The sequence below is a fragment of the Triturus cristatus genome, chromosome 9, assembly GCF_964204655.1.
Source record: "Triturus cristatus chromosome 9, aTriCri1.1, whole genome shotgun sequence".
Taxonomy (NCBI): Eukaryota; Metazoa; Chordata; class Amphibia; order Caudata; family Salamandridae; genus Triturus; species Triturus cristatus.
The window spans coordinates 149,375,268-149,390,290 of record NC_140592.1 but is presented as its reverse complement, the minus strand read 5'-3'; the positions used below and the strand labels follow the sequence as shown (position 1 = coordinate 149,390,290).

At 43.7% G+C, this 15,023-nt stretch overlaps 1 protein-coding gene across 1 annotated transcript in view; it reads left to right on the top strand.

Moving 5' to 3' along the window:
* Positions 1-15,023, top strand: part of FGD3 (FYVE, RhoGEF and PH domain containing 3) — a 555,238-nt gene that overhangs the window by 301,949 nt on the left and 238,266 nt on the right. Inside the window, exon 3 of the mRNA XM_085624596.1 lies at positions 4,831-5,020. Coding sequence (XP_085480722.1) covers positions 4,831-5,020 — 190 coding nt within the window. The remainder of the gene's footprint in view (positions 1-4,830; positions 5,021-15,023) is intronic.

Sequence of the window (15,023 nt, the reverse complement as noted above, 5' to 3'; positions counted from 1 at the left end):
GAGATTTTGTGAGCCTCCGGGTCTCAAAGTTTAGTTTGGCCTGCTGTTTGTTTGTCTTGCCCATGGTTCGGTGCCGCTACGCGGAGGGATCCGCCCGTGTGATAGCTGAGGTATCGTCGTTTGAGGTAGAACGGCCAGCCAGCACTCTGTGCATGTAAGGCGTGTCAGTTGGAGGGGCACACCGTCATACAAGTAGGCACTGCGCTCTCCCACACGGAACGAGCACCCATGCAGGTGGCTGTTGGTAGGTTTATGTTCTGTAGCCCCCCAATCATTTCCGAGTCGCCGTGCAGAGCATTCATTGCGTTCAAAGCTCAGTGCGCCACCCTCCGCAGCCTAAATACTGGTGGCAAGCATTGACACAGCCGCGACGGACCGTCCCTGAACCGTTGAACAGGACCCCACTCAGCACAAAACACGGGCACCAAGCCTCACCTTCACATCCCGTCACAGCGCATGTGTGTCAGCGTTGACTACCTCAGTCCATTTTGTGTTTGCTCAGCGGGTGTTGTAGTCATGCGATATGACGGAACAGCAATGCACTGCAATGTCGCACCCAGCCCGCATGATTCTGTAATATCTAGGTTAGCTGCCTGTGAGCCCGGAGCTCACACATAGCGGTCCTGGCAGTCTGGTGATGTCTCAGCAACTCTCGTTCAGCACTTTTAGCCTCACTTGTCTGTGTAATATAGCATATTGTACTTAATCGTTTCTCAACGAACCAGTGGCCAGCATGCAGGCTCGTCGATCGCAGGCCGGTGTTAGTTTTTTTTAGTCCCTGTGACTGGAGAGTTCAGCAGGCCGTCCCGCAATTAGGCCACCGTGCCTTAGACCGCGCCACCCCGGGCAACGAGGACGTAAGGCCGCAGCACAGCGTCACGATGTCCACTCCACCAGTCACGAACAGCCACACAGCCTCCGGGCCAGGGTCCACACAGCAGGGCAGCACAGCACAGTAAGTAGGGATTAGTGGCACTACTAGGTGTTACGGCTGTGCCTGCAGGCAGTCGCTCTAGTTGATGGCAGTCTAGGCCATTGCCGTTCCGACATAGGCTTTGATATTGCACTGGCGCACACCGCAGCAGTCTCTCACTAGGCGGCACCCACAGGGCTCGTGCCGGCGTCTGCAAAGTGCTAAAGCAGTCCGGCCACACACCGCCTCCTCCGCTATGCCACTCATATGTCAAGGCCGTGGCAGCCGCACATCACAATCCACCATCCGTGGCAGGGCAGGTCACCTGCGGGCGCGTAATGCAGTAGCAATCCCTTACCGCGAGTTCTCCGGCGATGCAGGAGTCGGATCAGACACAGCCCTCCAGCGTCACAGCCCCCAAGACAGCAAGGTCAAGACCACAACAGCAGCCACAGCACCGCGAGCGGGCCCCAGCGAAGGGAATCCACTGGAGCCGCCATTTTGTTCAATTCCGACTTCTGCCGAGAATAGCTCACAGGAATCTGGAACGGAGATATTAAAGTGAGCAATACGTTCCTCACATGTTGAGAGGCCAGGATATGATCTTGTTAGCGCTGGATGGCGGTTAAGGTGCAGCTCGACCAGCAGAGCAGCACTAAAGTGCAGCCATTTGCTTCGGGCTCTCTAGTGCCCCCCCACCTCCGGGTAGGGGCGGGTTTAGGTTAAGGGAAGGTGTGTGTAGGGCTAAGGGAAAGGGCATTTTTAGGTAAAGAGAAGGGGCGGTTTAAGGTTAAGAGGAGGGGTGGTTTTAGGGGTAAGGAAAGGGCGGTTTTAAGGATAAGGGTGTGAGGGGCGGTTTTTAGGGCTGAGGGTGTGGGCGTTTATTTAGGACTAAGAGTGTGGAGGGGTTTATGGGTGAGGATATGAGGGGGTTTGATAAAATAAAATAAAAAAGCAGCACCATGCCTGAAACGCAGTGGCGCCCATGAGGCATAAGCAGAAAACACGCACCTTCCCTGACTCGGGCAACAGATGAGGCATGGATGACTAACTGTCCTGGAGTCGGACCCACAACAAGACCGACCCACAAAAAACAAAACACACTGGTGAGATCGGGGCATTGGTTGTTTTTTAACTTTAGGTTGCACATTACGTGCAGTCGTAAAAATGTAGTTCATTAAAAAAGGTGTGCTAAAAAAAAACTTCTTACTAACGCATTTGTTACAAGAGCTTTCGGCCCAATGGCTTTGGTTCACAAATCCTACATTCCTACTCTGTCCATCTTTGCTGCTGTCTAGGCAAGTTTGCCTTATGTGTGTACTAATACATTCCTATCATACCTACAAACCCTATGAAATTGCCATAGACGGAGTCTTGGACTCCAGAAAGTTTAGGGAAATGAAGATGTTATATCAAAAGAAAGTAGTTTCCTTATGTATAGCAAAATGTCCCTACTGTGCCTGCCCAAGTGGACATATTAAAAGTAACTTAATGGTGTTGTAAAAAGGGGTCATGGGTCCCAAAGCAAGCAGTGTAAATGAACCCGTTATCCCCCCTGGGCTGATATTAAAAGACTACATTAATTGTGGTGTATAATTAGGGTATCAGCCCAGTGCCACTGCATCTACCCTTGCCCCTGTGACATACGTCACTTGGCGCACAACTTCAGCATTGACATCACCAGAGTGAAGCAAAAACTGCGATGCACCGGACAAGACACTGTATCACATTGTTGGGCTTTCTTTTAGAGAGCGGGATTTTGTCTTCCTCTCTGTACTATTTCAGCAAAATGTGGGGTAGTCCTCCCAGATTTGGAAATGACCTCTTGGTAAAAGAAGAAGAGTTTTTTGCAGTGGTATTGAAGGTCAATATTCAGGAAAGTCCGTAAACAAGAATTTTGCATTTTCACCCTTAATTGCCTTTTTCTTGACATCCTTGTGTAATGCTGTTCATTCCATAGCTGTTATGTAGTGGGGTGTTCGAAATTAAATTTTGACTCTCAAACTTAACAGTTTACAAAGCTTGTGAAAGTTTAATAACCTTTGCAAAACTTGGCAGGCATGTGAAAATTCTTGCCAAAATGTTTTTGCAGAAGTATTTTGCTGCAGAAAACATTGTTTCTAAATTAATTCTCCCATTGAAAGGAAGTTTTTGCTGTGAATATTTTTGAAATATACAAATAAAAGTAATTGGCGAGGTTCTTGGATAAATCTCGGCTACTGGTAATTACTCCGGCTGCATCCCATTCCATTATTTTTTTGCTCACAATGCCTCCTCAGATTAGACCCAGCCTTATGTAAATCAGCCTTGATCTTGCTCCAATGGGAGCGTTCCAGCCAGAACCACAAAACGAGTAGCTCTCTGAATCTGAACACAAGCAACCCAAGACTGGTTTCACCCTAGTTGAGGCTCGTCAGTTGGGTGCGGATTGGTTGGTTCCAGAGAGACCCACATCTGGTCATACCAGTAGCACTTAGGGCGTCATACTGAAGTATGCAAAAAAGTGGAAGGTAAGATGCTTCAATTAAACACTGGGGGACAAATCACAATATATCATACTATTGCCCACAATGCCACCTTGGTGTTGACCCACCCATATGCAAATGAGCGTTGATCCTTCTTCAGTAGGAACAATCCAGCGTAAACTGTGAAGCCAAATCCCCTCTGAACCGAAACCGCTCTTGGATTGCTTGTTTTCATGTTTAGGAAGGGTCTGGCTCAACATTTCGGGCGGGACTGTTGACGCTTGACCAAGGAGGATTTCCATGTAGTTCGGTCTAATGGGAGGTGGCATGTTAAGCAAATTTGTGATTTCCAATTAAGCCGCCATGAATATTGGTACACGTCCCAGGTTTTGAAAATGTTCCTTAACTTTTCTGAGAAACTCTGCAATTATGTACTAAAGGATAAAAGTTAATCTCAATCCTGATAAGATCAGCAAAATTGAAAGAGGCTGTGCCAAGAATCATGGCACAACCTCTTGCAATTATGCGGATCTCATGATATTATTTTTTGTAGCGAAAACTTTGAAAGTGAAGATGCAACGTTGTCGGCATTCTGTGTGGTTATGTGTGAATCATTGCATTACACCTCTTAATTTTCGTTACATATTAATGTGGTAAACGTTGCAGTCCACTGTAATTTAAGGTAATGTTCATTTACAAGCTTTAGTGTTCAATCCGGAACCGACTTGTCTGTCCCCTCCTCCTCAGAATAAGTTGGTTTGACCACATGAAACAGGGTAGCATGCAGGCCTGTTTGCTGTGAGTTTGTTATTGCATCAGCTTCCTTTTGAACATTAAAGGGACCCAGGTGCTCACATTTTCATAAAGTTACACGAGTACTAAATGGATTACTGATAATGACTTTGTGAAAAAATTGCGAACACTTTAAATGATATGACCCACATATAAGAGAAAGCGTAGCAGTTCGCTGTAGTGAACTAGCCTGTGAAAGAGGAAGGAATAGCAGACCACAATTGGGGGAGGGCGGGGCGCACTCAGGAAATGAGTCTTGCCACTGAGTCTAATATTTGCTCATAAGAAAAGGCTGCACTTACTATGAACACTTCAAGTTTTCTTAGTGTTTTTAATCTTCTGCAATGCATGTGCTTTTAGGTGTCCAAATGGGCGGAAATCATACCTACCGTTTACAGAGGAAGTTGGCGGGAAACAATTGAAATTACAACTTCAGTAACCCCTGCTTCCTGTTTCGAAAGGAAGGCTCTGTAAACATCATGTCTGCGGAGAAGGTTTCAGAAGCACTTTGTTTTAGGTGTCTACACGCAGCCCAACCTTTCACCTGGAACAAGTTGTGTGTTTTAGCTTCTCAGATGTAGGAGAACAAAAAAGCATATCCATGCCTGCCTTGCTATAAAGTTTTCAAGCTTGTAATAATTTATTTATGTTTTTTAACAGTACCTCCTAAACCTGATCATCTGAAACCGGTGAACCAGGAGAAAACATTACAGCCCATTCCCCCGGCACCTTCTCGGCCACTACCAGCAGACCCCAAAAGTAACAAGAGCCCGTCGCTGATCAAGGGCCAGGAATGCTCCGAACCTTTGCCAGACATCAACAGCCTTATTGAAAAATTTGAAAATATTCGGTAAATATATATATTAGCTTTGTGACCAGAGAAAATAATATAGAAACATAATGATCTTTTTTTTGTAAATCCGTATTGTCTGACCTTTATTCATTTTCTTTTTTTTAACCTATTGTTTTTTCCGAAGTATTCAGCTTTAGAAAATTTGATCCAACCAGTGATGCTGATAGTGATGGAGGACACATTCAGGCTCAAGAGCAACCAATCTTGTAGCCGGGCACACTGAAAGACATGGGAATGTTTATAAAGGAGAAAAGGGTTGGGTAGGGGTCCTTATGTGATTTGTCTGGGATGTTGGATAGAGGAATGTCTATCTGCGCTGTTTCAATATTTTGAGTGGAAGTGGGAAATTCCAACAGGGTGAGTGAGTGGAGGTGCCTGTTAAGGGTGTAGGTGGAAAAGAGAGAGTGCACCATTACAAATATTTACCCATGAGGCACACCAATAGTAATTGAACTCAGAGTTGTGCAGAGAACCTGTGGATCTCGCTAGGATCACGTGTGTGGCATCATTTTTACTTCATTTGAGTTGAAGACTAATTGAGGCATTGTCGGCTTTTTAGAAGGATCCCAGTTTGTCATCTTGAAATTCCATCAAGATGGTATTGCTAAGTAAGATATATCCTCACATACAGAAAACACAACAAAATGCTTAGCAAGTTATACCATAGTATACAAGCTGCAAGTAAGTTACCGGAATGATATAGCGGAAAATGCACCAAACAAAGGTAAGCTAGTTATGCTCTTGTGAAACCTGCATTCACTCCTGATTTACGTCGGCAACATGTGATTTAAAATCTAGCAAGGGATTTATTTCAGCTTTATTTCAGCTTTCTTTCACTGTGAAAATTCTCCACTTCTATGCAAGTCAATGTGAAATTCATCTCTTCCTAATTTACCCCAAATCTCCTACTTCTCGGTCTACAAATATTGACCTTTATGCTTAAAACATACAGACATCAACTATGCGATTGCATAGGCATATAAAAAGTGCCAAATTATCTGAACAACAGGTTGGTCTATAATCAAGAACTAGCATGTTTAATTGAAAAAAAGTCACTCACTTCTAGTTATCACCCTAAAGTATTTAATCACTAAAAAAGAATCACATATGCTTAGTCGGATGTAGCTACTGGAACATATGAGACTCCAAGAAAGCAGACCCGCTCATCCATTCTGAATGAGTCAGACCTCTTGAGTATGTAACATATATACAGTACTGGCCCTGATAGATTATAGGTTTTTCAGGTGAATGGTAAAACAGTTACTGTTCTGTACCCTTTTCTTAGAGTTGGGACAACCAGACACTACCTTGCATTTCGGCTTCAAACCTTTCCCTTTTTAAGTATGTATTCGTATGGATCCAAGGCTGAAGCCTTACCGGGATGCTGTAAAAATATCATTGGAACCTTAGGCCGTGCTAATATCCCATGATCCCACTAAATAACCAAGCATTTGCAATGCAATAGGTCTCGCATTTACGCAAGTTTGAGCTATTGACATTGTAAATGACAATGCCTTTTATTTATGTTTTCGATTTTAAAACCTAAATAAAATACATTGTCATTTAGAATACTAATAGCTAAAATACATTGTCATTTAGAATACTAATAGCTTAAACTCTCGCAAATGAAAGACTTATTGCATTGCAAATGCTCCCTAATGCGCCTAAGAGTAACATGGAATTACTCCGATAACTCCAGAGTAAATGAAATTCTGTCCAGGTATAGTCACTATGTGGACATCGTCAAGGTCACAGGTGTCTGCGAATCTGTGCATATAGCACTATGAATAGATAAATATAGGTGTTATCATTAACAGAGCTCCATGTGCGTTTTGGATTTTACCAGGAATAAATTATGAGACAGTCTGTGCATTACCGTTCGGTAATAACGCAGTGGGTAAAAAATAATGAGGTCACAATAGTGGCATGTAGCCACCCCTGCTCTAAACACTGTCCCAACTCCCCTCCCCCCTCCTCACTAATAGCGCCTTAATGGCACTTTAGTGTACTTGGGTTGTATCATCAAAAGTTTTAAAGAGAAACCCAGCAGTCACTGAAGGCAGTTCAGTCTCAGGAGGCCGGTGCGATGAAAAAATAAACAAATCACGGAAATTTAAGAAAGCGGATCAGCAAGCCTTGATCCCAACAGCTTCAGTCTCACTCTAGGAGAGAACTCCTATTAACTACAGGCAAAGAGCAGGGGAGCGCTCCGGCCAGAACCACCTGAACTCTGGATTTGGGGGGCACCTTTAGAAGGGACAGGGCACACCGTGCGCAGCTACAGTGGATACAAGCGAGAGGACCTGACTCCAGATACAGGCTGCACCGGCCTCGGAGTGGGTGAAAGCAGAAGTTAAGAACTTGTGACAGTTAGGAAGGGTGAGGAGAAACTCCAGATGAAAGGAGGAGCCAGTCCTGCAGTGGATAAAAGCGAGAGAAAATAACTTTCCATACAGCACAACTCCCCAAAGAGCTGCAAAGACACTTCTTGCACCCTGGTGCAAAACAGGACTGGACTGACTCCTGGGTGCCATTAAACACCCCCACGGGTGACATGTTAAAATCGCCTCACTGCATGAGACTAGGTATTTAAGGAAGCCGGTCAGTAAGTCACAAGCACTTCACCTACACCTGCTCCAGCAAACATAACTATTACCAACAAACAAACAGCTACTGTTGGAACTGTGGAAAAGACCAAGATCTTAGTCCAAGCCAATTCAAGGCCTAAACCTGTCATCGAACAGCTCTCTGCAGAGATCTGCCACCCACCCTAGTAGTGCCTAGAGCTGCTTCGTGCGGTGTAATCTGTGAGGAGCTGCACTTCTAACCATGGGGAAGAGACAGGGCAGGAGGGTACGCAGCCGTCCTCAGGGAGCCCTGACAGGAGGAAAAATTACCCTCACACCCAAATAATGCCCAGCGCCCCCCAGGGTAAATGGGTGAAATTTCCATCGCTGCTGGCAGCTGCTGGAACCCTGCAATCACGGAAGGGAGCTCAGCCTTAAATTAACTTTTAACCATGGGTACATAAGTGAACCTTTAACAGCTGCTGTAATCCTGCAATCGCCGAATGGAGCTTAGTCTCGGGTTTCCTTTTACCCACGGGTAACTGAGGTGAAACGTCCACAGCTGCTGGTAGCTCCTACAAACCTGCAGTCGCTGAAGGGAGTTTAGTCTCGGGTTTCCTTTTACCTACAGGTAACTGGGTGATACCTCCACAGCTGCTGATAGCTGCCGTAATCCTGCAGTCGGTTGAGTCACTCATACTCTGGTTGCCCGTAGGTAACTGGGTGATACTTCTACAGCTGCTGAAGCTGCTGGAACCCAGAATTCGCTGATAGAAGCTCAGTCTCAGGTTATCTTTTACCCACGGGTAACTGGGTGAAATTTCCATCGCTGCTAGTAGCTGCTGAACCCAGAAGTCAGTGGAAGCATTTCAATGTAGGGTTTCCAGTTCCAATAAAAGAGTTGGGGTTACGACACAACGCAATGCAGGGCAAGCTGGACAGAGTGTGTCAGTGCAAAGATTCACTTAATTACACGAGGCGGGCACTTCCGCCCTCTGAAGACAAATCCTTTTGGAAGTATTAGTCAGTCGCAGCACATACTGGAAATAATACAGCCTCTAAAAATATAAGAGGTATTGCATTGCATGCAAATGCTTGTTTTGGACTCATGCCCAGCTCACGAACACACACTAATCTGCATATGCAAGCCTACTGAGCGCATGTCCTTGACCAGCGGACTCGAGCCCTCAATACAGAGAGAGCGTTATCCACTTAAGAACCCGCCGTCTGCACACGTGCAGGCTGAGGAGAGTAACAGACACAGCACCATTCGACAGTAATTCATTTTCCGTCCAGCCTGTATTTGCTTTCAGTTTGCCTATTGATAAAGCGCTGAACAAAAGCCTAAGAAAATAAATAAATAAGGCAGCCTATTTGTCTCGTGAAAATTCATTTTCCTCCACGCAGGCTCGAGTGGCGGCGTCTGGTTTAATGTTCTGCGAGGAGTGAAGTACTGCCTCTGCATTTTACACCCCTTCTCCGGACCGGAGGTGTGACTCTCCGGCCCCCTCAGGAATCTTGCTTCTAAATAGACAGTCTGTGGGCTCGCTGGGTCAGGAGAATGCTTGATGGAAATCGGTTTAATGGCTTCCGAGCACACGGGACAGCTAATAAATAAAAAAAAAAACAACATAAAGACGCATGGACATATGAGAGGTGGAAGGGGGCTCCCGCGAGTGGGGCGCACGCAACAGCGAGCACCAGGCCATATGTTTTGAATTATCGCGCCCGTGTCTGGGCACGATAATTAAAAACATATGGTTAACCGCAAGCAGTAGGCAATGCTCGTGCATGTCTGGCCTATTGCTTGCGGTTACCCGCGTGTGGTGAGCTTTTGAAAGCCCCTTACAATAAATCTCGCAGACAGCGCATGCGTGCTGCTAGGCGAGACCTAAAAACAAGCTTCATGCGATTGGACTGCTCTCAAACTAGAAATATTCAGAAATACTTCCAAGAGATTCAAAAGCTAAACCAAACCAGGTTATTCTTTTACCAGGTCAAGGAAGATAAATTGAGGATCACAGCAAATTTAAGCTTGATGGTCCAATATATGTATATATAATTAAAATATGATGTTGAGGATCTCATTAAACGAAAAAGAGTTAAGACCATCAATGCCTGGTTTTGCTAGAGTATCTTGCCTGGAAAAATCAGATCAGAGACCTGTTCCATTTGTCTGACTAATAACACAGCACTTCCTTTTCATCTGTCTCTTTATAAGGCACCTTAACTGCTAACAAAATCTCATACTTTGCAACTAGAAATTCACTGATATGAAGTAAGCACTCCATCTCTGGAAATGACTTACCATTTTAACCATGTTAAATGCAGTCACTAAATTCCTAGGAGAAGCTTGGGCTGGAGAACAGAAGAATATTAGCAGTGTTATTATTGAAATATTTCAATATCGAGATTCTTTTAAACGGCTGCCGTGGGTTACTAATCAACCTGAAAATGTTTTATTACTGTTTGTTGTGTGTGGTGAAATTATGAATTTGTTTAATTATAATTTTATATTGTTTTTAAACGGGTTTCTGTTTTTTTGGTTTTATGAGACACGTCATCTGCATCAAAAGTGTGTTGGATATTTTTACTTGCTATTTTATAAATATGGGATGCAAAATTAAATGAAAAGATGCTATTGCCCAGCATCCTGAGTTTTTACACTAGCATCCTCTCACTCTTCCTTCTGAGCAACACCAACAGTCACAATAATAATTCCAGCCCCACTCAAAATCATCCTAAATGATTTATATCCTTAAAAGACAAGCATTTTCCAGCTTGCTTGGCTTGTCTAAATTCTTATTTAAGCGAGCACGCTGCCTTTTTATTCTGTTTGATAATATAAATGTTTACCTAGTCAGTCATGTATTTAGGTCTATGTTGTATCTTAATGATTTAGGGTGAATTGCAGGATGAATTCTCACCTCCAAAACCTGTGTTCTCTGGGGTTACCACAAATCCATTTCAAGTTGTTTCACAAGTACCTTTGCTTCCCCCTCGCTGAGAGGACTGTCCATATTCAAACTGTACGTCATTTTTGCTGCCATGACTGTCTTTTAATTACCCCATATGTCAGAGTGACATGACACCCTTGCCATTTCAGCATCAATACCTACTTTACATTTTTGCGTGTAGAAAAAGTGTAGTTTCCGATATCACTCTCTTCCCGTCGCTCTTAAACACTTTTATTGATGGAAGCACATTCTTGAATGTGTTATGAATAGGGGAACCAAGGATACACAATGCAATTACAATACCAGCAGATATTTGACTTTCATTTGGTTGCTCAGCTAAGCAAGTTAAGCCTCAAGGCTGTCTCACCTCTGACCGTCTGCGATGCCTGGGACTTTGGGGGACTGCCCCAGCAGTGCCACTGAACAGGCTGGGGGTACCTAAGGCACAGCAAACCTCCATAGGTTTCAAAGGGCCACAATGGTGACTTTTTTTTTACCAGACTCTGTGACTTCAAAGGACAGGAGCTGCAATACAAAATTTTGAAAATAGGCGTTCGTTGAAGGGCATTGGAGGATGCTTGCGGGGTGTCCCCAATCACGGTTTGCTCACCACAGTGCAGACAGACTACATTCACAAAGTGGAACCTGTCCCTCAGGTACACCTTCTATTCTGTGAATGGATCCCACCCTGGTTGGATGTCAATATCCAGTCAAATCTTTTGCAGTTACATTGTAAACTACTGAAAAATTGCATTGCAGTTCGCAGTAGGGGAGACCCTTCATGCCTCCTCCCCCTCCTGAATCACAATGAGTCGCAAAGTGTGCATAGCGAGATGGAAAGCCATTTCAGTGTACCTTTAGTACATTATGGCTTGCCTTTTTGCAGTCACAAAGCCTTCAATCTGCAACTCAGAAGGCTTTGCAGCCTCCAAAAGGCTTTGTATGTCATCTCCAAAATTCCTTGTATGATTGTGAAGTTATTGCTATAGCGTTATGTATGCTGTTAAAAGGAACACGTTTTGCTGAAGGTAATGTATTTATTTTACAAATGGTTTTGGTTCATGAGTGTGATCCAGTTAGAGGTGTGCAAATTGGAGAAGTTCTTTTCTGCAACCTTCATGACAATACACGGAAAAATTCTACACTTTGTGTGAAAATGTTGACTACTGTGATTATGTTGCAAAAGTAAACTTGCAGATAAAAATGTCAGCCATATTTATTTCTGTTTCATAGGGGTGAATAGCTGCAAATTAGCCAGCAGTGCAATGAAAAGTATCTTGCATTGCACATTTTGCACTGGCAATCATGAACTTAAACCAGGAATTGTTCTGAATGGTGTAAATCCTGTACTTGACTAAATCGCACCAGTGTAATAAAACTGTTGCACATCCCTAGTAACGGTACCATCCAAAGTTTTAGTTTGACACCTCATACGAGCAATACGTCATTAAGTAGTTGGTGCCTATGAAGTAATAACATGAAAACATTAAGAGAATGAGAATATTTGATCAGTCAGACACATGTCCTCTGTACAAATAAATATATATGTATATGTAAAACGTTTAAACTCTAAAATCCACTGAAATTCACCAGTTATAGTTATCTAAAGTAACTGTAACTCATTCGATAAGGATCACTCGCATCCCAGCCATGCACAGTGTTCTCATCAATAATTTCACTGCAAATGTTGCAGTCTTATTATCACTGATGTCATAGAAGATGTCATGAGTGATGTGATATCTGAGATAATTATCAGTGCGTGCTGTGAAGTTTTAGTTACCCTAGGGCATGAGTTATAGATAGTTGAGATAAATATAACTGGTGAATTTCAGCGCTTTTTAGAGTTTAACACGTTACGTTGTTACTGAGCATTTCACCCAACTATTACGTTAATTTAACCTTTGGCTTTCCAGTGAATTTCTAGGTTTCTTTTTACGTAAAGTTACCTTAATTACAATACAATCCAACTCCCCGCACTGCAGTCAGACCCTGTGGCCAATGCCCCAAAAGGCTGCAAACTCCATACTGCACAGGGCCTTCAGCCAACCACCCCGCATGCAGTCAATTCCTTGTTGTGCACAACTTTCAGCTGTACGTGGCTGGGGTTGACCACAGGGCCTGGCTCTGCAGACCCCAGTCCCCAGGGCCTTTTGTTTTCTTAAGGGGAGGGGAAACTTGTGGCTCTCCCTCTCAGAGCCTTATTAGGACTCCTAGCCCTCAGGGCTTTTTAAAAATATTTTTTTAAGGGGATGGGACCTGCAGTCCCTCCTCCTCAGACTTTGGGCCCCAGGAGATTGGGTCCACAGAGCTGAAAATGGCATGGGGAGGGGTCAGGGTGCCCCCCTTGCCCTAAAAATAATACCAGACCCCTGGGCCAAATCGGCCTGCAAAAGGGGCCTCGCTCAAAACAATTAACATCTCATCCTCCCATGCCCTGGCCCACCGTGGGGGCGGGGGGGGTTCAATAAAGAAGTGTGCGAGTCTGTTTTTTTTTTTAACGATTTTTCACGTAGTCGCATCTTAACACATCAAGGTATTCCTACACAGCCCCCTTATGGCTTTTTTTTTTTTTTGTTACTTTTTTTAGGAGTCTGGTCTAAGTCTCAAGTCCTCAGATGGCTGCCTACACTTCCTGGTGGATGTGTTCGCAGCCAATCCGAACTCAGCAGGAGATCTGTTGGATCCACGGAGGCTCCACATCCCTAGATATACTGCGTTTTTGGACTTTAATTGCTCAAAAACTACTGAATGGATTTACACCAAATCACAACAAGCACTTTTTTTGGACCAAGATCTAGCTTTTTGCCTCATTTGGTGTAAATCCGCTCAGGTGTTTAGGTTGTAGCTGAGTCGAAAGTTCCTATAGAAAAATCAATGGGGAAAACGCGTTTTAGGAACCCCCTTTTTCACTGCTCCCACTTGACAGATTACCACGAAACTTCGCATGCATAAACTAGTCAAAGTGTAGCACTTTTATGGAAAGTGTAGTGGTGATTCGTCAAACGGCGCCTAAGTTATAAGCAACACAAAGTGCATTTCCTATGGAAACACAATCCTAACTATAACTACCCAGTGGTCATAGTGCATGGCAGGGGCACAAGCTATAGTTAGCTGCTAACTTTAACAGGTGAATTTCAGTTGTTTTATATATATATATATATATATATATATATATATATATATATATATACTGCAGCAACCTTCATGAGGTAAAAGCCGGGTCGGCGGGTGGATCCAGTTTACAGCATGCCTGTCGAGTCACGCCTGATGCGTTTTGTGCTCATTGCACTCTTCAGAGGCGCGACAGTCATTTTTTTGGCATAGAGGCCACACCTCCCACTTAAAAATATTAGCCCTCCAATGGGCAACTCCTATGAGTCCGCGTTGGTTTGTGGGTCTTGTAGTGTGTGCCTCAGTTGTGTGCCGCTGTCTGCACGTTTCAATCCCACCAATGGGCCTCCACTCGCACATTTGGCTTGTCAATCCTCCATGGATGTCTCCACATTGAGACTCCGTGATTCGGAACTCCGTAGCCCCAAATTTCCGGGTGGTGCATCTCCAGCGGCTGGAAGGCCGCATAAAAATCAAAGATCCAAGGTTCCCATCTGTGGAGGCGCACTCTGACATCCACTTCAGCAACCTTCATGAGGTAAAAGTCGGATCGGCGGGCGGATCCAGTTTACAGCATGCTTGTCAGAAATTTGGGGCCACGGAGCTCCGAATCACACACTACAAGACCCACAAACCAACGTGGACTCAATGGATTTTTTATATATATATATATATATATATATATATATATATATATATATATATATATATATATATATATATATATATACTGAAAACTCGGGGAAAAACAAATGTTAAGGTAACGTTCTAGTTTGGTGTGATTAAAAGATTTGTGGTTATTTAAAAAAACAATGTAGAAATTCACTGACAAAAACAAAGCTTAAAGTAATGTTATTGTTAGTTGAATTTGTCAATGACAACATTAATGCTTTGAACTAAAAACCAACAGAAATTCACCAGTTATAGGTAGCTGCATTAACTACACCTTGCAGTAATGCTGGCTGATATTCTTCTGAGCTACTTTTCACTTACTGTCAGGCCTCTAATGCCATAGCAATTTATAAAGCAATATGTGGGGAAACAAACCTTGGATTATGTCATCAATGACATCATATAACATGTCATGAGCGATATCATATGTGAGGTCAAAAGCAGTGCATGGCGGGGGCACAAGCTATAGTTAGTGCTGCCAACTATAAGTGGTGAGTTTCTGTGTTTTTTTTACTTCAAAACATTAATGTTGTCTTTGACAAATTTACCTAACTATAATGTTACTTAAACCTTTGGGTTTTTCAGTGAATATACATATAGATCTATACATACACAGGTGGGCTAAGTCCCCAACAGTCCTCCCATCCGCAAATTACTTTGGAACGCAGTAGGGCTGGGATGCCTGTATTTCAA